At 45.2% G+C, this 26004-nt stretch overlaps 1 protein-coding gene across 1 annotated transcript; it reads right to left on the reverse strand.

The window, feature by feature from the left end:
- Positions 1-4770: 4770 nt before the first annotated feature.
- Positions 4771-24338, reverse strand: LOC138086208 (zinc finger protein 124-like). The gene is made up of 5 exons (XM_068981017.1): positions 24288-24338; positions 23925-23984; positions 20218-20442; positions 8228-8354; positions 4771-6006 (listed from the first exon to the last, which is right to left on the reverse strand). Exons 1-5 carry the CDS (start codon positions 24336-24338, stop codon positions 4943-4945), a joined length of 1527 nt encoding a protein of 508 aa, XP_068837118.1. The 3' UTR covers positions 4771-4942.
- Positions 24339-26004: the final 1666 nt, after the last annotated feature.

Genomic DNA, 26004 nt, shown 5'->3' on the forward strand with positions numbered 1-26004 from the left:
TTCAATATGCTATCTAGGTTGGTCATAACTTTCCTTCCAAGGAGTAAGCGTCTTTTAATTTCATGGCTGCAGTCACCATCTGCAGTGATTTGGGAGCCCAAAAAATGAAGTCTGACACTGTTTCTACAGTTTCCCCATCTATTTCCCATGAAGTGATGGGACCAGATGGCATGATCTTCGTTTTCTGAATGTTGAGCTTTAAGCCAACTTTTTCACTCTCCTCTTTCATTCTCAAGAGGCTTTTTAGTTCCTCTTCACTTTCTGCCTTAAGGATGGTGTCCTCTGCCTCTCTGAGGTTATTGATATTTCTCCCAGCAATCTTGATTCCAGCTTGTGTTTCTTCCAGCCCAGCATTTCTCATGATGTACTCTGCAGAGAAGTTAAATATCACTAGTCTTAGATCCCCCTTAAGTGCAGGTAGCAGGACAGCAGTTTTGACCATGGATTTGAGAGAAAAGACTAGTATCAAATGAATGGTCTAGATCAGTGACTTCTCATCTCTGGGGCAATTTTATCCCATCACACCCACAGGCTTGACACTATCTGGAGACATTTTCTCCCACATGACAGGTGGGGGTGGGGTTATTGGCATCTAGTGGGTGGAAGCCAGGGGTGCTTCTCAACACCCTATACTGAATGGGGCTGCACTTACCACTCAGAATTATCCCCAGTGCTTAATACAGCAGATACCAAGAAACCCTGTTTAAGTAATACACGATGTGGAGCAGACATTCATTGTTTAGTAAGTCATGTCCCTCTCCTTTGAGACCTCTTAGACTGTAGCCCACCAGACTCCTCTCTCCACAGGATACTCCAGGCAAGACTACTGGAGTGGGTTGCCATTTCCTTCTCCAGGGCATCTTCCCAACCCAGGGATTGAATCCAGGTCTCCTGTGTTGGCAGGCGGATTCTTTACCATTAACCCGCTAGAAAAACCCCAGATATTCATTAGGTATCATATTATTTTCTCCTGTGGTCACACCCGACAGCACGAGGGATCTTATTTCCCATACCAGCGATTGAACTTGTGCCACCTGCAGTGGAAGCGTGGAGTTGCACTGCCAGGAGAGTCCCCTTATTATTGTGAATTTTCAAAGAGAAATGATTTTCTTTCAGATCCAAAGTAGTTCTTTAATCTCAGTGAATCACCATTTACATATTTGCTTTTTAATGAAACAACTCAAAGAAGTGTAGAGAAGTATTACACATTTTATCTTTCAGCTATATTTGTCACACGCATTTGTAAAACAGTACAGATAATTCCTCCTCCTCCCTGCCTAGAGGTGGCCATTTCTAATTTGACATGTTGTCTTGTAGTCTGTGTGTACATAGGATTTCTTTTTAAATATGTTGAAAAACTGCTGTTAACAATCCTATTGTGCATATTCACTTCCAGCTTTCCCCTCCCCCACTCTTCCTGCAATGTTATTTTTTAAATTCATCTGCAACATGGGGGATGTGGGATCTTAGTTCCCAGACCAGGTTATCAAACCCATGCCCCTGCACTGGAAGTGCTGTAAGTGGGGGAGTCTTAACCACTGGACTGCCAAGGAAGTATTTGCAATGTTCTTTTTAAGATTCAGTTTTTATACAACAGGGTTTCTTAGATTCAACATTTGGTACCAGATGGCTTTTTGGTGGGAATGTCCTGTGCACTGTAGGGTGTGGAGCAGCAATCCCGGCCCCTAGGCACGCTCTAGTAGCAGCCCCTCCCCAGTCAGTCATGATGTTCAAAATTGTCTCTCAGTTCAGTTCAGTCGCTCAGTCGTGTCTGACTCTTTGCGACCCCATGAATCGCAGCACGCCAGGCCTCCCTGTCCATCACCAACTCCCGGAGTACACTCAGACTCACGTCCATCGACTCAGTGATGCCATCCAGCCATCTCATCCTCTGTCGTCCCCTTCTCCTCCTGCCCCCAATCTCTCCCAGCATCAGAGTCTTTTTCAATGAGTAAACTCTTCACATGAGGTGGCCAAAGTACTGGAGTTTCAGCTTTAACATCATTCCTTCCAAAGAAATCCCAGGACTGATCTCTTTCAGAATGGACTGGTTGGATCTCCTTGCAGTCCAAGGGACTCTCAAGAGTCTTCTCCAACACCACAGTTCAAAAGCATCAATTCTTCAGCGCTCAACCTTTTTCAGTCCAACTCTCACATCCATACATGACCACAGGAAAAACCATAGCCTTGAATAGATGGACCTTAGTTGGCAAAGTAATGTCTCTGCTTTTGAATATGCTATCTAGGTTGGTCATAACTTTCCTTCCAAGGAGTAAGCGTCTTTTAATTTCATGGCTGCAATCACCATCTGCAGTGATTTTGGAGCCCCCAAAAATAAAGTCTGACACTGTTTCCACTGTTTCCCCATCTATTTCCCATGAAGTGATGGGACCAGATGCCATGGTCTTCGTTTTCTGAATGTTGAGCTTTAAGCCAACTTTTTCACTCTCCTCTTTCACTTTCCTCAAGAGGCTTTTTAGTTCTTCTTCACTTTCTGCCATAAAGGTGGTGTCATCTGCCTCTCTGAGGTTATTGATATTTCTCCCGGCAGTCTTGATTCCAGCTTGTTTCTTCCAGTCCAGCGTTTCTCATGATGTACTCTGCATATAAGTTAAATAAGCAGGGTGACAATGGACACCACCAAAGTCCCCCCCACCCCCCAGGGGCAGAATTACTCCTGGTGGAGAACCAGTTTATACTTGAATATGTAATTAGTTGCTGACATTTGCTTTGTATGTGCCATGTTTAACCATTTTCTTTCTGACCATATTTTATTGAATTTTCTCAATGTTTTTATTTTTGTTACTGATTCAGGTCCTTGGACTCTTCAACAGAAGTTGCTAGGCCAGATGAAGAATTCAGGCAAGAGACAATTACTGGCACTCCAGCTGCAGAAGCAGGGAGTGAAAACAAGTAACAGGTGCCCTTGCTGGATCTTGGAGGGGTGGTGTGCTGGTCCCTTAAAAGGGGTCAGGGTGGGTCACTCTTAGGGGTCAGCCCTAAGAGTGGCTTAGTGGGTCTCTCCCCCTGTGGGTGCTGGGGAGGGATCATGCATAGGACCTTGCTTTTGACCCCAACACCTCAGAAGTGGCAGCTGGGTTTTTGTTCATTTTGTATCTTGTTGGTAATTTGCCCCAACTGCTCATATGTGCAGTTATTTTTAGTTTCCCATATAGTTTCTCTGTATCCTGTTGTTCCAGGGAGATGTCTGTTCAGCTGAAAGCACTGCAGCAAAGGGGCCCAGGTCCAAACCAGTCTCAATCTATAATTGGGAATAAATTCCCCTTTTCATTTGTTTCAAATTGAGACATGGCTAAAACTAGTGAGTCAGTTTCTCAGCAGGATACACCTGAAGAAAACATCTGACAACAGAAAATAGCAGAGTTCATATAAAAATGTAAAACTATTAAACATAGTAGGTTTATATTTTAGAGCAGCCAGCTATAAGAGAATATGTTTACAGGGGCTAAATATATGCAAAAGTGCTTATCTCAATTATGGAAGTATTCAAAACAACAAATGCAGGGTCATTACAGCCTCTCAACAATGCAGCCAGGGAAGAGGTTTCCCACATCTGTGGCTGCTGTATTACATCTGCCATGGTGGAGGAAGGAAACATCCCCTATTAGAGGAACAAGATGCTTCCCACAGAAATCATGTAATTAGAAGAATCCTTGGACATGAAGAGGGCCACATGATATGATAAAATTACTGAAGGATCTTAGGAAGCCTGAAGAAGTGGCCTGATGGACCCCAGAGAGCCATAGGAACATGCAGGGAACTGTGTGAACCTGAAAACCAAAGAGGACCCACAATGTGGGGCCTTGTCCACACTGCTGAGCACAGTCCACACTACTGCCCAGCAGGTAACTAACATCAAACATGTGTCTGACTCAGGCTGTTCCACACAGGCAGAGCCAGAAGTGAGAAAGCAGTGCTGGAGTTCAGGCCACCAGGCTGCCCTGCAGCTCTGTCTCCTGATGGTACAGAAGAGCTGAGAACCATGGCTTCCTCACTCCAGCTCCAGACTTCATGCATCTTCCTCTTCTCAAGAACTTTAACTCACAATCTCTAATAGAAGGACTCTGGATATACAGTTTCCCACCTTACCCAAGATGACAACACAGTTCAGTAGAATCATCTAGACAGCAGCTTTCATCTCCCTGCCAACAAGTCATTCTTCTTAACTCAGTGTTTTGTGTCCAATTTCTAACCAAGGTCAAGGACAATGAGCAGAGGCCAAATTACAAACATTACCAGGCAAGACAGAAGGTCTTTCAAGAACTTCCAAAATTACTGACTATTGTGAGGAACACAGATACAGTATCCACTAGCAAAAAAGAAACATGGAAGATATACCTTTCAGTATAAAGATTCCAGCGGAAGGTAAATACTAAGTCAGGAAATTCCAGTATCTATAACAGTGGATGAGAAAAGACTTTTCAACAATATTATGATCATATTATGATCACATACTATGAACATCTGGCAAAGTAAAGATCAAAAATATTTTCATCTAAACTGATACCACATGAAACACACACACACACACACACACACACACTTTCACTCTGGGTTCAAAAGGCATTGTAATGACACTGAGACATGTAGTATATAATTGTCTATTTAATGTCCAGGGTAACAAAACACAAGCAGTAAAGATGATGGGAACATAGAGCGATGATTACTATCTTAAGTGTTCAGATCAGCAACATGAACTAGAAATTAACACACTGGGATCCCTATTCAGGATGAGGCACTTATAAGGAAAAACTATATTTATTTCCATTAAAAAAATTCATCCTACCCTGAGTTTTCAAGTACAAAATAAATGAAGTGCTGAAGGCTTTCCCTGAATTCTTTCCATTCATAATGTCTCTCCCCCTTGACTGCTTCATTTATAAGGTTTTAAGGGAGAAGTCTTTCCCACCAGTCTTCGTATTCAGTATTTTTCGCCAGTGTGCATCTTCATGTGTCTCTGGAGGGATATGAGACACCTGTAGGCTTTTTCACACTGCTGACATTCGTACGGTTTCTCTTCACTGTGAGTTATCATGTGTCCTTGCAAAGATCTCGGATACCTGAAGGCTTTCCCACACTGCTGGCACTGATAAGGCTTCTCTTCACTGTGTGTTTTCATGTGTTCTCGAAGGGATGAAGAAGTGATGAATGCTTTCCTGCATTCTGTACATTCATAGGGTTTTACTCCACTGTGTGTTTTCACGTGTTTTCTGAAGTACTTAGGACAACTGTAGGATTTCCCACAATCATTACACACATAAGGCTTCTCTCCTGTGTGTATCCTCACATGTCCTTGCAAGGATTTGAGATAGGGGAAAGCTTTGCCACACTGCTTACATTCATAGGGCTTTTCTCCACTGTGTGTTCGCATGTGTTCCCGAAGGTAAGTGCACCAGCTGAAAGCCTTGCCACACTGCTTACACTCATAGGGCTTCTCTCCAGTGTGCATTCGGACATGTTCTCGGAAGTGTGAGATGCCAGTAAAAGCTTTCCCACATTCTTTGCACTTATAGGGTTTCTCTCCAGTGTGAGTTCTCACGTGCCGTTTAAGTTGGCAATAATAACTGAAAGATTTCCCACACACATCACACACATAGATTTTCTGGCCATACTGACCTCTCTTATGTCCCTGAAAAGTGAGAGCTTTTCCAGATTTTTTACAGTCTAAAGATTGTTTACTACTGTGACTCTTCATGCATCTCTTAGATGCTCTCCCAGCATCTTGACATTTATCAGGTTTCTCTATAAAGTCTGTTTCCCCAGCAGGGCTGAGGCACAAAACACAGCTGCAGGTTTGTCCACATTCCTCACATGTATAAGGTTTTGGCCCAATGTGAGACTTTTGCTGATTCTTCTTGAAAGAATGATCCGTGAAGGCTTTTCCACATGTAATGCATTGATGAGGCTGAATTTTAGTCTGATAACTCTCATGCACAGTAAGATCTATAATCCTGTTTGGCGTTTTTAGAAATTGATGATCTTTACCTTCACAGAGACTTTCCACCAAATGATTTCTGGTCAAAACAGAAAGTGAATTATTAGGGATTAATGATATGGTTATTCATTATTATTTTGACTATATATTTGTGATTTTCAATGAATGGGCATGTTTTCAGCACTCTCTGCAATGTGACAACGTGCAACAAAGGTTAATGCTCTGGCTGAGGGCTCAAAGAGAGCCATAACTTTCAGTGTTCTTTACATGAGGTTTTCTAATCATTGTTTCCTACTGAATTAAGTTTCTGATGCTCAGTATCTATAGCACACTTATAAAAGTATTGTTTGTAAAATTTCTGAGTACACAATTGTTTATTAGCTAACTTTACAATTGTTTAGCTAAGTTTACACCTTTCTTTACCATCACATGAGTCTAACACTCTGCTGAGATCCCTCATCCCCCTTCTCCCTGTGGGAGTGCCACTCACCTCACACGCCTCTCCTGAGTTAGATGCTGATCTTGTAGGTTATGAAATCCCCAGTTTTCTCCCAAAACAGATCTAGAATCATTTCTTGTGAATCTTACAACTTCCCGTTCAATGCATAGTTCAGTCTCCAAAATATCCCACTGAGGACTTGATACACTGACCTTAACTTGAGGGCAAGAACCTGCAATAATTGGAAGCACAATTAAATCATTGAGAAAGAAATGGTGGGGGAAAGGAAAGAGAGATCATATCTAGATTTCTCTCCATAGACTCATTCAAACACATAAAATAATTTTATAAAGGAAGAAAGGCGATGTGTGATATTGTGATCTATCAGACACACACACACACACACACACACATATTTGGTCACTGAGATAACCAACATGTACTTCTCAAACTGGGTCCTTATCCACAGTTTCCTGCTCAGGGATCTCAAAACCCTTGGAATTTCCTGAGCAATAAAAGCAACAGAATAATATGTAGTCTCTTGTGCTCATTTCCAGAAAATGCTTCAGGATCAGAAAGGTGAAATAGGTTTCCTATGATTCATAACAAGCCTTTTCCATCCCAATTGAGTTTATATTAATGAAAGAAACTGTTGCAAAGAACTTGAGTATAGGACTAATTGCCAATAAAGACAACCACGTGATTAAAGGGTTGAAACTTTCAGTCCCACCCATATCCCCCAGCACCTCCAAAACCTCTGGGGGTGGGGGAGCAGCTAGAGATCAAATCAACTGGCAATGGCCGGTGACTTCATCAACCATGCTTATGTAATGAAGGTATGAAAAAGAGGTTTGGAGAGCGTCTGGGTTGGTGAACACATAGAGATGTGGTGAGACTGGCACCTGGAGAAGCACGGAAACTCCTTTTCTAATCTAGATGCATTTCTTACATCTAGCTGTTCCTGAATTATATCCTTTAATAATGAACCTGTGATCTAGTAAGAAGCATGTTTCTCTGAGTTCTGTAAGCTATATTAATATATTAACTGAACCCAAGGAGAGAGTGATGGCCATCATAGGGAAAATGAGTCAAAATGGCAGTCTCTTCACTAATAAGTACCTCACAGAAGTAAAGTAGAAAGGAACTGGGCAAAATGCACTTTCCCAAATGATCCCTTTGTCAGAGGAGCTCCAAAAAGACTTCAAGTGGACAAGAATGGATGAAAACTCCAAGAGGGAAGCCAAGTTAATGACACCTATCACCTTCTCAGAGACCTGAGTTGTGCTCCTAACGCGTACATCCAAATATCCCTCCCTGACCCAGAACATGCTCCTCCTGAGCAGGTGTGGTCCCTGGTGATCGCAGGTACAGAGGCCCTGGATGAAGTCCATGGACCCAGCTGCCCCGGGGAGGTGGGACAGAGTGCAGCTGCCAAAATGCTCCTAGAGAATGCTCCTCATGGGGAAGGTGGAGGACAGGTTAAGTGTAGGTTTAACTGCAGCAGGATCATCTCAAATGTGTACTGATCACAGGATAACTTTCACAGGGTGAAAACCATTATGCTGCTCTCACGGCCCCAAGGTGACAATGGAGACCGTGCTCACAGTTGTGAAATTAGGGAGCCTCAGGATTCTGATCAAGAGTAATAAAAATCAGTTCAGTATAGTAACACTGTCATGGAAAAGCCATCTATTCTAGGTAGGTTCTAAAAAGGTGGGGACCATGTTTGCCATTTTTTTCAAAATATTCCCATCCTCATCACTCATAAGAAAGGACATTGTAAGAAGCAACTGTTTGCTAAAGACTTAGTGCAGGGAGGAAGCCGTCCTCACCCACAGTGGCCAGGTTCCTGCAGGTCTCCAGCATCACATCTCTGTAGAGCTTCCTCTGAGCAGGGTCCAACAGTTCCCACTCCTCCAGGGTGAAGTTCACAGCCACGTCTTCAAAGACCACTGAGTCCTGAAACAGCCATATGTTCTGTGTCAGCAAGGCTCCTCCTTCACCCCCAAGTGTGGAAGGATGGGGAGGCCAACAGGCAGGAACTGGACTCAGTTCCTAGGACTCCTGAGCTCACACTCTTGCAGGAAATGATCACATGCCAGCAAATCTAATGCAGGTTCCTCAGTGATGGTGAGTGCTGGACACTGAAGCAAAGTGTAACAGCAATAACTGATAAACATATAATAACAAAGAACTGTTTTTAATGAAACAGAGCAGATCATGAGGCTGGACAAGTACTGAAAATGAAATCATCATTCAGATGACTTGGAAATGGATATGTGGCCTGCTTGTAAGTTATTTTCTTGATTCTCCAAGAATGGGAGCATACTGTCAGGAGGTTGTAGACACAGATTTTCCAGGACTGCTGCATCTGAACAACTTTCACTTTGACTGAAACAGCATATAAAAGCCTGGTCTGGTCCCCTCATATCTGACAGAAACATACACACAACCCTCTATCAAGATCAAGTGGACACCAAGGGCACAGACACAGGTCAGGGTCCAGGGCCTGGGACACCCGTGGAGTTAATGACAGGTTAAGAGGAGGCCTGGCTCCTGAGGAATTGGTCGAGCCAGCAGGGTCTCTCGGATAAATAACCAAGTGCCCAGAGTACAAGGAAGATGCCCCACAAAGAAGAGCTGCAGATCTGATGGCAACAGAGTCGAAGGTAACTTGAACAGAGAGAAAAACAAACCCACCTAATTATTATCTTTAGGACAATATAGGCTGACACCACACCTCTGAAATACAAAGCAAATGATTATTTTTATAAATTAGAATCTTAATCAAAGATATATTCTGGAAATCTAAATGATAAAATTCTTACTATATCAGCTACAAAGACAAGGCTACCTCACCTTGGGCTGCAACTGGGGTTTGCTAATCAAACTCCTGAAAATGTGGAATATTAGGGAGTTTGCTAGCGGTCCTGGGGTTAGGACTCAGCGCTTTCACTGCCTGATTGCTCAGTTGGCTCCCTAGTCAGGAAACTAAGATGCCGAAAGCTGTGAGGTGTGGCCAAAGGAAAAAAAAAAAGGGGGGGACAATAGTCATCAAGGAAATGCAAATGAAAACCACAAATACTTCTTCATCCCCACTAGGAGAGCTGTAAGACAGACAAGCAAGTGTTGGCGAGGATGTGAGGAACTTGGAACCCTCAACCATTGCTGGAGAGAAGGTAAAATAGTGAAGCCACTTTGGAAAACAGTCCAGCAAATCCTGAAGATTATTAACACAGCACCATATAACAGCAATTCCACTCTAGCTATCTATCTACCCAAGAGAGGTGAAAGTAAAACAGCAACACAGAAACAAATACACACAGACACACACACACACGAGTTGTGACAGCTAAAACATGGGAACAACTCAGAAAGCCATCAACTGACTTGGATAAACAAATTCAGTCTAATCTCACAATGGAATATTACTGGCAACAAGAGAAAGGAAGTACTGATCCGTAGCAAAAAATAATCAATGAACTTTAAAAACATTATCAGAACTCACAAATGCCCACTGGCAGTATCATATTGCAGACTGCAAACTCACAAAAACAAATCTCAATGTATTTTGATCAAGCAAAACAAGCAGATGAAATGTAAATGTTTAAACAGATCTTTTAAAAATATAATCAACTTTTAAAAGCTGAGAGGGTGGGGAGGAGGGACATGTTGGTGTGTGTCTGCAGGAGGACAAGCCTCGGAACCTGGACAGTTGGGCGTGAATCTGAAAGAACCTGTGAGTGGCAGCAAGGTCCCGTGTACCTCTGTGTTGCATGGATATGTGGGTCTGGGGGTGAGCAAGCGCCTGCATGCATGTGACTGAGAACATCAGTGTCTGAGAACTTCTGTGGCAGTATTGTGGGCCACTGGGCATGTTTGCGTAGGCACCAGGTGGCACACACCTGACTGTGATTTGCAGGGATCACTTGTTCGCTCAGTTCTTATCTGCGTGCATCTGTGCTCAGTGGTGTTCGATTCTTTGCAACTCCATGGACTGTAGCCCGCCAGACTCCCCTGCCCATGGAATTCTCCAGGCAAAAATACTGGAGTGGGTTGCCATTCCTTTCTCCAAGGAATCTTCCTGACCCAGAAATCAAACCCAATTCTCCTGCATTGCAAACAGATTCTTTACCACCTGAGCCACCAGGTTCTTACCTACTGAGCACTTAAGCCTAAGGAGGTGGACACATAGCAGTGGACAAGGCAGGCCAACCACCCTGCCTTCCTGGAGCTTGCCTTCTGGCAGGAAGACAGACCATAAACAACACTATAAATGTTATCTGGCTATGCTGGATAGTTCAGTCACTCAGTCGTGTCCGACTCTTTGTGACCCCATGAATCACAGCACGCCAGGCCTCCCTGTCCATCACTATCTCCCGGAGTTCACTTAGACTCACGTCCATCGAGTCCGTAATGCCATCCAGCCATCTCATCCTCTGTCGTCCCCTTCTTCTCCTGCCCCAATCCCTCCCAGAATCAGAGTCTTTTCCAATGAGTCAGCTCTTTGCATGAGGTGGCCAAAGTACTGGAGTTTCAGCTTTAACATCATTCCTTCCAAAGAAATTCCAGGGCTGATCTCCTTCAGAATGGACTGGTTGGATCTCCTTGCAGTCCACGGGTCTCTCAAGAGTATTCTCCAACACCACAGTTCAAAAGCATCAATTCTTCGGCACTCAGCCGTCTTCACAGTCCAACTCTCACATCCATACATGACTACTGGAAAAAGCATAGCCTTGACTAGATGGACCTTAGTCGGCAAAGTAATGTGTCTGCTTTTGACTATGCTATCTAAGTTGGTCATAACTTTTCTTAGAAGGAATAAGCATCTTTTAATTTCATGGCTGCAGTCACGATCTGCAGTGATTTTGGAGCCCAAAAAAATAAAGTCTGACACTGTTTCCACTGTTTCCCCATCTATTTCCCATGAAGTGATGGGACCGGATGCCATGATCTTCGTTTTCTGAATGTTGAGCTTTAAGCCAACTTTTTCACTCTCCTCTTTCACTTTCATCAAGAGGCTTTTTAGTTCCTCTTCACTTTCTGCCATAAGGGTGGTGTCATCTGCATATCTGAGGTTATTGATATTTCTCCCGGCAATCTTGATTCCAGCTTGTGTTTCTTCCAGTCCAGCGTTTCTCATGATGTACTCTGCATAGAAGTTAAATAAGCAGGGTGACAATATACAGCCTTGATGTACTCCTTTTTCTATCTGGAACCAGTCTGTTGTTCCACGTCCAGTTCTAACTGTTGCTTCCTGACCTGCATACAGATTTCTCAGGAGGCAGGTCAGGTGGTCTGGTATTCCCATCTCTCTCAGAATTTTCCACAGTTTATTGTGATCCACACAGTCAAAGGCTTTGGCATAGTCAATAAGGCAGAAATAGATGTTTTTCTGGAACTCTCTTGCTTTTCCCATGATCCAGCAGATGTCGGCAATTTGATCTCTAGTGCCTCTGCCTTTTCTAAAACCAGCTTGAACATCAGGAAGTTCTCGGTTCACGTATTGCTAAAGCCTGGCTTGGAGAATTTTGAACATTACTTTACTAGCATGTGAGATGAGTGCAACTGTGCAGTAATTTGAGCATTCTTTGGCATTGCCTTTCTTTGGGATTGGAATGAAAACTGACCTTTTCCAGTCCTTTGGCCACTGCTGAGTTTTCCAAACTTGCTGCCATATTGAGTGCAGCACTTTCACAGCATCATCTTTGAGGATTTGAAATAACTCAACTGGAATTCCATCGCCTTCTTCAGTGATCAATGCAAAGAAATAGAGGAAAACAACAGAATGGGAAAGACTAGAGATCTCTTCAAGAAAATTAGAGATACCAAGGGAACATTTCATGCAAAGATGGGCTCGATAAAGGACAGAAATGGTATGGACCTAACAGAAGCAGAAGATATTAAGAGGTGGCAAGAATACACAGAAGAACTGTACAAAAAAAACCTTCACAACCCAGATAATCACGATGGTGTGATCACTCATCTAGAGCCAGACATCCTGAAATGTGAAGTCAAGTGGGCCTTAGAAAGCATCACTATGAACAAAGCTAGTGGAGGTGATGAAATTCCAGTTGAGCTATTTCAAATCCTGAAAGATGCTGGGTAAGTGGGATAGAAAAGGAGAGCAGGGTGAGAGACAGGGAGCTGGGGGCAGGGTGCAGGTGAAGAAGCGTACTGGTATGTGTGTCCAAGTGTTCTTCTGAGAGTGGTGTCTGAGTGTGTGTGTGTCCAAGGAACAGAAGGCTGTCATCTTGCCCTCAGCCCAAGTGTTCCCCCCACATCTATGTGCCCTACTTGGCTCCTCCATCCCAGGCAGCCCTCCCCACTGCCCCATGAGCTCCCCAAATGAGTGAGAGTCCCAGCATGAGCCATCCAGCCCATTCTCTCAATGCCACCCAGCCCAGACCCTTGCCTTCCTCACATCTCTGGTTCATTTGCCCCCCCTCCTTACTCCACCCAGCACTGCATCAGGGCTACCACTGGCAGTGTAATGGGTAGAAGGTTAGAGACAGTCAAAAGGGCACTGGGGTAATAACCCAAGACAACAGGGCTAGACTCATGCCACAGGAAAAAAACATTTTTTTAAAATTAAAAGTAAAAACTGATTGTTACTAATACTAGTTTTCTTTCTCAATTATGTCTGTAAAAATGTTTTAGTGGATAAATTCCAAAACATTTAATGACAATAGTAAAAAGAAAGAAATGGAGAGATGAGCCATATCCACAGAAGAGACCATGATGTCACCTCCCAAACATTTAAGATTTTATGAAAGTACCATTCCAGTGCACAACAAGGTTTCTTTTAGGGTCGGTTTGTTCTGCTTTGTTTGACTTAAAAACCACTTCTAAAAACTTAAATAAAAGACGAATTTCTAAAAACAACCAAGATTTTCTATGGAGTAAGGTGGTGGGATGTTTCCTAATGTACATTGAAATGTTTTAAATTACAGTGATTATGACAGGATGGCGTTAACAGAGGGATGGCTAGATACACCTATGGAAAAAATCACAATGCACAGAAGGATCTATGCCAGGGCATGTGCTGCTGGGAGCAGGCTACTGACACATGGGGCAGCAGCCACTGGCTATCTCCAGGGGAGTAAGAAATCTTTTCTCTTATAACTACATGTACAATAACCAATTCACTGTGGACTTAACTGTGAAAGAAGAAAGCAGGACACTCTATGAGACACTACAGGGAAACACTTGAGTGTAGGATGAGTTTTCTTATATATGGAAAAAAGAGTAAGCTACAAAGGAAGAGATGGATAAATTCAATCCAAGTCTATTAAAGTTAAGAATTACCCAGAATTGGGGTGGGGGTGGGAGGGAGGCTCAAGAGGGAGGGAATATATGTATATTTATGGCTGATTCACTTTCTTGTAAGGCAGAAAGCAACACAACACTGTAAAGCAATTATTCTCCAATTAACAATGAATTTTATTTATTTTTTAAATATTTCTTTTTATTTATTTATTTGGCTGTGTTGGGTCTTAGCTGGGGCATGTGGGGTCTAGTTCCCTGACCAGGGATAGAACCTGGCTCACCTGCATTGGGAGCTCAGAGTCTTAGCCACTTGACCACCAGGGAAGTCCCAACAGTGAATTTTAAAAAGTAAAAAATTGAGAGAAACGATAACTCACAATCTAGGAAAACATATTTGCCATACCTAGAAATGAAAAAAAGATGAATGTCCACAGTATGTAAATAAGACATGAGAAATCAGTAGACATGCAAATGAGTTCAAGGTGAGGAAACTATTTCACAGAAGATGAATTACCCATTGAAAGAAATGCTCACCACCAATGGTTATCAGTAAAAACCAATTTACAATCACAAGCAGACCCCATTTCACACAAATGGACACAAAAGAGGAACAAAATTAAGCTGGATTCTCCAAGTGCTAGAAATGGCATGGAATAAACATTCAACTCCAGTCACCCCTCTACACTTCCTAGTATTTCTAACTTATCCATAATCTACAATCCCACAATTTTTCTCTTAGATATAAAATATTTATACCTTGCACTTAGAGTTGGGAGACAAAAAGGAGAATAACAGCACTGCTGACAAATCAAAAATAAATGTGAGGGACTTGCCTGGTGGTGTAGTGGCTAAGACTCCATGCTCCCAATGCAGGGGACCTGGGTTTGATCCCTGGTCAGGGAACTAGGTCCCACGTACTGCAACTAGGAGTTCACATGCTGCAACTGAAGACCCCATGAGCTGCCAAATAAATTTTTTTTTAAATGTGAGACAACCCAAGCCCCACGAGGACTGGATGGAGGAGTTAACTGGGGGAGCCCTTCTTCTGACATGACGTTTGAAACATACGGACTGAGAACCACAGAGAAGCCTTCTGTATGCTGCTACTGGTGTGGTCACCTTCACTTACTACAAATGCAGCAGAAGCAAAACCAAATAAAACACTGCTGGTGATGAGGGACACTCCAAAGCTGCAAAGAATAAAAAAGATCAGGACAATCGTCATCCAGGGGGCTGACTGCTGAGAGGTGCTATCAATCAACCAATGAATAAAAACCTACACCTCAAAGACAACCAACAGACACCAACACCAAAATCATACAGGGAATTATCTGGCAAGGATTTTAAAGCTATAGAAAATACTTCAATGAGTAATTACAAACACACTTGAAACAAAAAATTGAAAGTCTCAGCAAAGAAATAAAAGCTACAAAGAAGAACCAAATGGAAAACTTAGAACTGAAATACAGTAACTGAACTAAAAAACTGGATGGTTTAAAATACAGCATGAATATGATAGAGAAAAGAATCAATCAACTTGAAGGTAGGACATCAGAATTTAACCAACCTGATTTAAGGGATTAAATCTGATAGAGTGCCCGAAGAACTATGGATAACACTGTACTGGACGCAGTGATCAAAACCATCCCCAAGAAAAAGAAAGGCAAAGAGGCAGCATGGTTGTCTTAGGAGGCCTTACAAATAGCTGAGAAAAGAGAAGTGAAAGGCAAAGAAGAAAAGAAAAGATATACCCATCTGAATGCAGAGTACCAAAGAATAGCAAGGAGAAAGTCTTCCTAAGTGAACAATGCAAAGAAACAGAGGAAAACAAAAGAATGGGAAAGACTAGAGATCTCTTCAAGAAAAACAGAGATACCAAAGAACATTTCATGCAAAGATGGGCACCATTAAGGACAGAAATGGTCTGGACCTAACAGAAGCAGAAGATATTAAGAAGAGGAGCCAAGAATACACAGAAGAACTATACAAAAAAGATCTTAATGACCTGGATAATCACGATGGTGTGATTACTTACCTAGAGCCAGACATCCTGGAATGCAAAGTCAAGTGGGCCTTAGAAAGCATCACTACAAACAAAGCTAGTGGAGGTGATGGAATTCCAGGTGAGCTATTTCAAACCCTAAAAGATGATGCTGTTAAAGTGCTGAACTCAATATGCCAGCAAATTCGGAAAACTCAATAGGGGCCACAGGACTGGAGAAGGTCAGTTTTCATTCCAATCCCAAAGGAGGGAATGCCAAAGAATGTTCAAACTACTGCACAGTTGTACTCATTTCACAAGCTAGCAAGGTCATGCTCAAAATCCTTTAAGCTAGGCTGGCTTCAACAGTATGTGAACCAAGAACCTCCAGATATACAAGCTGGATTTAGAAAAAAGGCAGAGGAACCAGAGATCAAATTGCCAATATCCGCTGGATCATAGAAAAAGCAAGAGAGTTCCAAAAACACATCTACTTCTGTTTCACTGACTACACCAAAGCCTTTGATTGTGTGGATCACAACAAACTGGAAAATTCTTAAGGAGATGGGAATACCAGACCACCTTACCTGCCTCCTGAGAAACCTGTATGCAGGTCAAGAAGCAACAGAACCAGACATGGAACAATAGACTAGTTCAAAATTGGGAAAGGAGTATGTCAAAAGCTGTGTATTGTCACTCTTTTATTTAACTTACATACAGAGTACATCACACCAAGTGCTGGGCTGCATGAAGCACAAGCTGGAATCAAGATTGCCGGGAGAAATATCAATAACTTCAGATATGCAGATGATACCACTCTTACGGCAGGAAGTGAAGAGGAACTAAAGAGCCCCTTGATGAAGATGAAAGAGGAAAGTGAAAAAGCTGACCTAAAACTTAATATTCAAAAAACTAAGATCATGGCATCTGGTCCCATCTCTTCATAGCAAATAGATGGGAAAACAATGGAAACAGTGACAGACTTTATTTTCTTGGGCTCCAAAATCACTGCAGATGGTGACTCCTTGGAAGAAAGTGCTCCTTGGAAGAAAAGCTACAACAAACCTATACAGTATATTAAAAAGCAGAGACATTACTTTGCCAACAAAAGTCCTTCTAGTCAAAGCTAAGGTTTTCCCAGTAGTCATGTACAGATGTGAGTTGGACCATAAAGAAGGTTGAGCACCAAAGAACAGATGCTTTTGAACTGTGGCGTTGGAGAAGGCTTCTGAGAGTCCCCTTGGGCTGCAAGGAGATCAAACCAGTCAATCCTAAAGGAAATCAAATCTGAATATCCATTGGAAGGACTGATGCTAAAGCTGAAACTCCAATACTTTGGCCACCTCATGCAAAGAGTTGACTCACTGGAAAAGACCCTGATGCTGGGAAAGATTGAAGGCAGGAGGAGAAGGGGACGACAGAGGATGAGATGGTTGGATAGCATCACCTACTCAATAGTCATGAGTTTGAGCAAACTCCAGGAGATGGTGAAGGACAGGGAACCCTGGTGTGTTGCAGTCCATGGGGTCATAAAGAGTCGGACGTGACTGAGCGACTGAACAACAACAACAATCTGAACAACAGAGAGAAAATAGACAAAAAATAAATAAAGAGACCCATGGGACAAACACAAAACATTAGTATCACTGGAGTCCCAGAAAGAAAGAAAAAGAGGACACAATAGGAAATTAACAATAGATTTAAAGGACTTGCCTTGGTGGTCCAGAGGTTAAGAATCCACTTGCCAATGAAGGGGACATGGGTTTGATCCCTGGTCTGGGAAGATCCCACAAGCCGAGGGGCAACTACACCCGTGAGCCACAACAACTGAGCCTGCACTCTAGAGCCTGGGAACCACAAGAGAAGCCTCTGCTCACTGCAACTAGAGAAAGCCCAAACGCAGCAATGAAGACCCGGCACAGCTCCAAAATAAGTAAATAATTCTTTAGAAAACTGTACACACACATAAGTAAGTGTATCTGAAAAAACAAACCCCTACACCTTCACGTAAAGGAAGAAAAATATCTTACACACTTGTACTCACAGGGCAGAAGACTCATCAAGGAAATAAAAGGAAAGAGCAGCCAAGTGTGAGCCGCTCAGATCAGCAGCCTGATGCACATGCCCATGGTGCACAGAAGACCCCAAGTCAGAAGGTCAAAGCTGTGTGAACTGGGGGCTAAGGGGTGCCCCCAGGGCAGGGGGAGGGACTGAGCTTCCCCACGGTGGTAAAAAAAGGCCCCTCCTCTGAGCTTCAATTTTCACCAGGAGGAAACGCTCAAGTTCATCCACCCTCTCAGCAGCAGTTGAACCTAAGGAGACTTCACCATGTCACTCACACTTCACACTCACTCAGGCCGCACACCTCACAATCCACCAACTCCCTGGATGAGGCCCAAAGCAAAGGTCAGGAAACAGCCAGCCTTAGGGGACACATCACCCCTCAGCACTTCTGCAGGTAGATCCCCTCCCCCACCCTCCTGCCATTAACAGCTCCTTCTGTGGTGGTTCTATGGTCCGAGGCCACCCATGTGGGGAAGGGCACCAGCAAGACCCCAGGGCACCTTCCTTCCCCTCGTTCCCAGGCTCAGCTTGTCCCCAACCCCAGGGGATGCACTGGCTTTGGGTCATTTACAGAAGACATGATGCCCCATCTCCGTGTGTGAATGAGGATCTGCAAAATTGCTGCTTCCTCCTGTGTTCCTGGATAACGCAGGGGAGGGAAATTTTAGGGCAAGTTTCTGGTTCGAGAAACTGGTTACTGCTCATCCCTTTGAGAAGACAGGGATCAGTTCACTAACTCCTCGTAACAAAAAGCTGTGACTCATCTAAAACGAAGTGAGCAAGTCTCCATAGCACAGGTCACTGTTCCCAGAATTTCTGTGTCTGCTAACTGACTAATAACAGGAAGTGGACCAGCACCAGACACCCTTCATGGAAGAGTTGCTAAGATTCCTAATAATTTTTTTCATTCACATCTCCACCCACTTCACATTGCATTTCCGGCAATTCTAATGGAAGACAGAACATTCCCTTCTCCCCAGAGGCATCTCTGGTTAAGTCCCAAAGACCCAGGAGAACCCGAGTCTTCAGGAAAGAGCAGAGACCTGAGATGTTACCACCCTCACTGAGAAGAAGCCAGGCAAGAAGAATTCAGTATTTTACACCTGCTGAAACCGGAAGCTGGAGGAAGGGAAGTTATTCGTGCTGAGCTGGACCAGAGGAGGCTGCTCCCCCATGTCAGGGGACAACGCTGAACCCTCTGTGAGCTCTGTGCTCCTGGAAACACGTATGGAAGGTGAAAGGACCCCTCACACTTTGGTGTTCTGGAAAATGGGAAGCTGCAAGAAACTGCCCCACTTGATTCAGAAAAGCCTCACACGGAGACCCTTTGTTTATTTAGGGCAACGCGAGATACTGCCCCCCAACCCCAAAGCCCCATTTCCGCCTTATTGTGATTAGGGGACCTGCCTGCCCCAGTGACCACACAGAACAAGTGCTTGTTGGCCAAACTTTGGTTCAGCCCCTTGACTTCCCCCTGAACTTTGGCCTGCTCATCCCAGCCAGCACACAGATCCCTAACGACAGGCTGGCCTCAGGGATCTACCATCCAAGCACCACACCTGGCCCTTCCTGGTTGTGGTCACTCCTCTCTGTAAAAGGAAAACTCTCCTTGCCCAGCTCTTGAGACACTTGCAGATCTTAGGGTCACAGGTCCTCCCTCCTGCAGAGGGCCCCCTGTGTCTGGTGGAACAGACCCTTCTCCCTCTGGAATAACTCACTGGAATAAAAGTCTCTTGCTAAAAGGTTTGGGTTGTTTCAGTGCCACAGTCTTGACCAAGTGTTCTCAACGGCCCATGTGAAAATTAAGAAAGTGAAAACTACCTAAAAAGAATCAAGGGTGGAGCCAGAAGGAAGAGTCTCACCCAGTACCACTTGACATCAATTAGAGGAAGAACTGTGGATTGCAGATTTGAAGAGAAAAATGGAAAACAAGAAAGAATCATCAATTACAGCACCCAACAGAAAAACATGTACATACACTGCAACTTCTCAAGACAATGGCTACCCCAGCAACTAGCCAATGAGAAAAATTGAATTTTCCATTTTCTCCATGGATTTTATTACACCAATACAACCCCTCCCAACTCCCTCCTTTCTCCCCAATACATAAGTTTGTTGGACTTGTTTATAGCTTTTGCTATACCTCGTCTGTCCCTAATTGCAATTTTTTGTTGGTCCCCAATAAATCCATTTTTCCTAGTAAGTAATTGTTATTTTAAAAATCAACTTCCATTTTTTTACCCAAACTTTGCTCCAAGCTTCTCTTCCCAAATGCCCCTGACTCTGGTCACTTTCCCTACAACTCCCAAACTGAGGATCACTGAGCGGTAGAACAAGCCCCCCTTGAACTGGGCCGAGGATGCCCTGACCACAGGACCTCTGATTCTGTCAATGAGCCTTCCTCACACAGAAAAGTACTTTTCCGTGTGGTTGGCGGCTGGCACATCCCTGAGATCCGAGCCTCGGCGCTCTGGCAACAGCATTTGCAATAGAGTCTCTCCGACCAACTGTGGACTTGAGTTCATCTGTCAGGTCCCGGGAAGGACCCCAGAACCCGACCACCCGCTCCGGACGTTGCCTCGTCCTCAGCCAGACATCCAACAGGCCAAGGACCCGGTCGGAACTCACGAGACCCCACATCGCGGTCGGGATCCGGAGACCCGAATTGGGACCCGGGAGCCCCGCGAGGACCGGATAGGAGGCCGGCACGCGAAACGAGGTGGACGGTGGAGACTGCCGTCCGGCCAGTTGGAACCAGCCCCAGCCAGTCTCAGCGCCAGCTCCATGCACTCACCATTTCAGTCCCTCCCCGCGCATTCAGGTGGCTCTCTCCGTGGCCCTGCAGCCCAATGGCTCAGGCAGGTCAGAGCGACAGCAAGCGGACGCCAAGTTTCCCGCGAGGTAGGTGCGATGGGACGCCCCGGCAGCAGACAGCGACGTCACCACGTCGGCGAGCGTGCCCACCCCCGTCCCTGATTGGATGTGCCTCTGGAAACACCCCCTCCCGGGCCTTGATTGACAACTGGTGAAGGACTAGATTGTGAGGGACAGGCCGGCTGGAGGCCACGTGGCCAAGCAGGGCGGAAGTACGGGTAGTCGGCTTCAGCCCTTTACTGCCTGGCTTATTACTTTCCAGGAGACTTGGCTGCGCCGGTGAACTCCAAGCCGAATCTACCCTTGGCCAGACGGACACAGCATCACTTCACAGGTTGCAGTCCCCTTTTCCTGACTTCCCTGGTGGCTCAGATGGTAAAGCGTCTGTCTACAATGCGGGAGACCTCGGTTCAATCCCTGGGTCGGGAAGATCCCCTGGAGAAGGAAATGGCAATCCACTCCAGTACTCTTGCCTGGAAAATCCCATGGACAGAGGAGCCTGGTAGGCTACAGTCCGTGGGGTCGCAAAGAGTCAGACACGACTGAGCGACTTCACTTCACTTTCACTTTCCCGAACATAAAAGTGCCACTCAGTTCCTTTCAGTGCACCCTGTTCAGGGCTACCCCCAAAGTCCGGGAGCCAGGACAGGACGAGACAGGTGTGAAAGGAAAAATAAAATGGAGTCAGTATTACTAAGGGAGCGCTATAAACTGGAGCCAGGAGGCCACTGAAGAACTGGGGTTTAGGCAGGAATCTGAACTTTTCACTACTTACTGCCTTAATGCAGGCATCCAGAACATTTGCCCAGTAGTTCAGAAAGTCAAGATACTTAAATGGACCCTTCCCCTAAATAACTCATGACAGCCTCTCTCTCAAGGACAAATATTTGGTTCCCTGTGTCAGTGTCTACCATAATTCATTCCAGGCAACTTTAACAGCCCTGTGGCTTTTCCTTTAATAAGCCTGATATTCAGTTTTACGCTGTTGATGAAAAATTAACAGTGAATCGAATAGTGAAGATAAGAGAATTTTATTTAAGCCAACCTAAGGATTATAACCCAGGAGATAGTTTCTTATAAAACTCTGAGGACTGTTCCACTTACTAGAAGTCTAAGGCAGTCATATACCCTTTTTTTTTTTTTTTTGTCGCTCTCTGCTGCTTGTGGGATTTTAGGTTCCCCAAACCAGGGATGAACCTGAATGCCCTGCATTAAAAGATGGAGTATTAACCACTGGACTTCCAAGGAAGGCCTACTGCTACTGCTGCTGCTAAGTCACTTCAGTTGTGTCCGACTCTGTGCGACCCCATAGACGGCAGCCCACCAGGCTCCCCCGTCCCTGGGATTGTCCAGGCAAGAACACTAAGTCATATACATTTCTGAGACAAAGGAACATACATCAAAATGACACAATGACATTTCTCATAAAGTTCAGCAAAAATACACAGTCTAAATCTGCAGGAGATCAGCATGACCCTTGACAGGATTAGGAAAGAAATATTATCTTGGAGTTACACTGTTGGTGGGAGAAGGAGGAATACTTTTTAAAAATCTTTCTTGTGGAGCAGACACTCCTCCCTTTGAGAAGGTCTGCTGGTTAATGGAGCCACACAAATCAACACTAGGAAGAGCCCAATATGCTTACATTTTCTTGTCATGCCTCAAAAACATAAATAGTATTCCATCAACTCAAATGCATGTCCCCCCGAACTGCAATTCTTAAGACCCCAAATAAAACTTTTTTCTTTGCAGACTCAATACTGATTGCTGTTCTACACGAGACAGGAGGGCATTGGGACCTCCTGAGGCAGAAATCAACTTGTGGGGAAAGTCACTGTGGGTCAGTTCCTAAAGTACAAGATACTCTGTGATGCTCCCTGCAGGTATGCAGAGGCCAGCCCCACTTTGACATTTTACCTTTGGCACCAGGAAGTCCGTGGTCCCGCACATTTGGGCTTGACCAAGTTCTCTATGTCCCATTTCTTACCCCACATTAGGACACTCTTCCCCACAGGTTCCTTCCTGAAAATTGGGTCGCCCCCATGTCTGAGCAACACTGAGGTTCAGAACAAACCCCTAGTCAGCTTCTTCAGAGAACAGGAGCCGTATCCAGTCCAGCCATGTGGGAAAACATTCTCCAGATGTCTTTGCAAAACCATGAGAAAAAATAACAAAAAATAACCAGAGTACATGCGCTGATTGGCTGGGGTCAGAGTGACCTGCTTGAGCAAATGGAGAGAGAGGACTGCAGACTTAGCAATGCCCGGTCAGCACAAGTCAGAAAGCTGCTTGCACACGCACTGATTGTTTCTCTGATGTTCCTGCGGGGATCTTTGCTCCCAGCCATATGGTGTCCTTTGTACAGAAAATAACATCGAAGTTCAAAAGAAAAACATTAACTGGGGACATGACTGGGAACATGGGAAACATGTTATCTTAAAAAACAGATACTTTCTGCAAACCAAGAAGCTCAATAAAATCATAAAAGTGATGCGGCACTGAATGTCGGGGCTCTTGATCCTCGAGGTCTTGAGTTCCCCGGTCCCATCTTTCCTTCTATTCTGTGTTTCCTTATGCCCTGCGGGCACCCGTCTCTCGCTCTATGTTGCTGAGCTGGACTCAACACAGCCACGCTGGTCTCGGAATCCGTGCGCCTCACTCGCCCAACTTCCCTCCTGGTCCCCCTCCTCTCATTGAAAACGAAAGTCCTTTGCGGTGTGGTTGGAGCCTCTGCCCTATTGCAACAGTGTTTCTTTATCATACAGTCTCCTCCACTAGTCCGGACTTATCTGTGAGGTTCAGGGAGGAGCACCCCCGCCCCCGCCTCCCTTTGAGCCTAACGGCCCGTTGGGAGCCGTCCTGTCCTCCCTCCGACGCCCACGGGACCACAGGCTGTGTCCTGACGCCCTGGACCCCGCGCAATAACAGGACAAAGCGCCATGTCCCCATCCCACGGTCGAGATGGGGAACTCTGGTCGGGACTCCGGGATAAGACGCCGGGTCCCCGCCGCCGCCCACCTCGAGGGGGGAAATGGGTCGGGACCCAGAATAGGACGTCGGGTCCCTTCCTTGCGGGACCCCGGGACAAGATGCTGGGTCCCCACCCCGCAACCGAGGGAGAACTTGTGTCGGGACGCGCAACAGGACGTCAGGACTCGGGAGACTCGGGTCGAGACCCCGGGACAGGACTCTGGGTCCCCACCCCACGGCCGAGGAGGGAACTCGGGCTGGAACCCCGTGGGTGGGTCGCGGGTAGACCCTGGCCAGCAGTCATCTTCGGTAAGTTCCGGTCCGTCCAAACCGGAACTTTTCTCTCTTAGGGCCCTGACCCATGCACTCACCATCTTCTCCTCGTTCCGGGTTTCCAAAGCGTGCCCTGCGACCTCGGTTAGTGAGAGCGACTGGGACAGAACACCAGATAACGCCGGGACTAGTTCACAACAGTGCCGCAGAGGCTGAGAGAAACTTCCCGGGGCTGGAAGCGCACCCGTAGCGTGCCCTGATTGGACAGCTTTCCGGGGCCCGCGCTCTGATTGGACGTTAATTCTTCCTCCCCGCCTTGATGGACAGTTCTCCTGGTCCCATCCTATCCTGATTCTGGTTGTCTGGACTCCTCCCAGCCGCTGCTAATTGGACAGTTTAACTAGACCCCTCCCTTGCCCCGAGTGACAGGCCACAGAGACAGGCTTGGCTGATCTGCTCACCTGGGACTTGGGCTGCTCGCACAGCCAGTTCTGCGCGGCGGCGGACTCCATGGTGTCCGCTCCGCGGTTCCCCTGTGTCCTTCTCCTGCATCTCAGATTGCTCCGTTCACGGAATGTGGACGAGAAAATACGGGTCCTAGCGCTTTGATGATGGAAATAAAATTAAACGAATAAACACATTTATTTAAGCCAAACTGAAAACCATAGCACTTAAGACAGCCTCTCAGAGGAACTGCTCAGGAGAAGCACGGTTTTTAGCAGTTTCCTCTCTTGTCAGAACATAGTACATCAAACAAGTCAGGGAAACATTCTTCCAAGATTTCAAAAAGCAAACAGTCCTATCATTGAAGGAGGACCAGCACTGATGCCCCAGGAAGGGATGCAGCTAATCTTCATTGAAAAAAAAAAAAGTATTGTTGTATTTTTATTTTTGTGCTATGTCTTCCTTGGAGTTTGCGGGTTTTCTCTAGTTGCCGCGAGTGGAGTCTACTCTCGAGCTGCAGTTCGAGGGCTTCTCATTGCAGTGGCATCTCTTGTTTAGCCTGGATTCTAGGGCACTCCCGGCTTACTAATTGTGGCCCCTGGGCTTAGTTGCCCCTGGGCATGCGGGATCTGAACCTGTGTCCTCTGCATTACAAGGCAGATTCTTAACCACTGGACCACCAGGGAAGCCCCTAATCTTTATTTTTAAAACACATTTTACTTTTGGTCAGTGGGTGCTTTAATAATTTAAAGCAGATGGACAATGCATGTTCAATAGGCCACAAACAGATTGTTTTAGCATAAAATTCGACTTAAATCGGAGTTCCCTGGTGGCTCAGATGGTAAAGAATCCACCTGCAAAGCCAGAGATCAGAGTTCGACCCCTGGATTGGGAAGATCCCTGGAGCAGGGAAAGGCTACCCAATCCAGAATTCCAGAGACAGGAGCCTGGTGGACTATAGTCCATGGGGTCACAGGGAGTTGGACAGGACTGAGCGATTAACACTTTCACTTTCAATTTGAATCAGGTATGCATCAGAATGACTTCCCCAGACCTCAATAGGTGAAAATCTGTTTCATCAATTTGGCGACCTTGTGTCAGGACACGGCGTGGACTAAGGTCACCATTGCTGAGTTAGCTTAGCAACATAGGGCGAGAGACGGGTGCCACAGAACATAAGAAAACACAAACACAGAATAGAAGGAAAGATGGTACTGGGGAACTCAAGACCTCGAGGATCAAGAGCCCCGACATTCAATGCCACATCACTTTTATCGAGCTTCTTGGTTTGCAGAAAGTATCTGTTTTTTAAAGGTAATATATTTCCCATGTTCCCAGTCATGTCCCCAGTTAATGTTTTTCTTTTGAACTTCGATGTTATTTTCTGTACAAAGGGCACCATATGGCTGGGAGCAAAGATCCCCGCAGGAACATCAGAGAAACAATCAGTGCGTGTGCAAGCAGCTTTCTGACTTGTGCTGACCGGGCATTGCTAAGTCTGCACTCCTCTCTCTCCATCTGCTCAGGTCACTCTGACCCCAGCCAATCAGCCCATGTACTCTGGTTATTTTTTGTTGCTGTTTCCTGTTATTTTTTCTCATTTGTAAAGACATCTGGATAATGTTTCCCACATTTCCCCCTTTTTGTTTTTGTAACAGTCGGTAGGCTGACTGGGCCACTTCTTTCTTCATTAATTTTCTGAGGGCTTTTCTTGTGCATCTGAAGACTAAACAC

Source organism: Capricornis sumatraensis, chromosome 9 (genome assembly GCF_032405125.1).
Source record: "Capricornis sumatraensis isolate serow.1 chromosome 9, serow.2, whole genome shotgun sequence".
Lineage (NCBI taxonomy): Eukaryota > Metazoa > Chordata > Mammalia > Artiodactyla > Bovidae > Capricornis > Capricornis sumatraensis.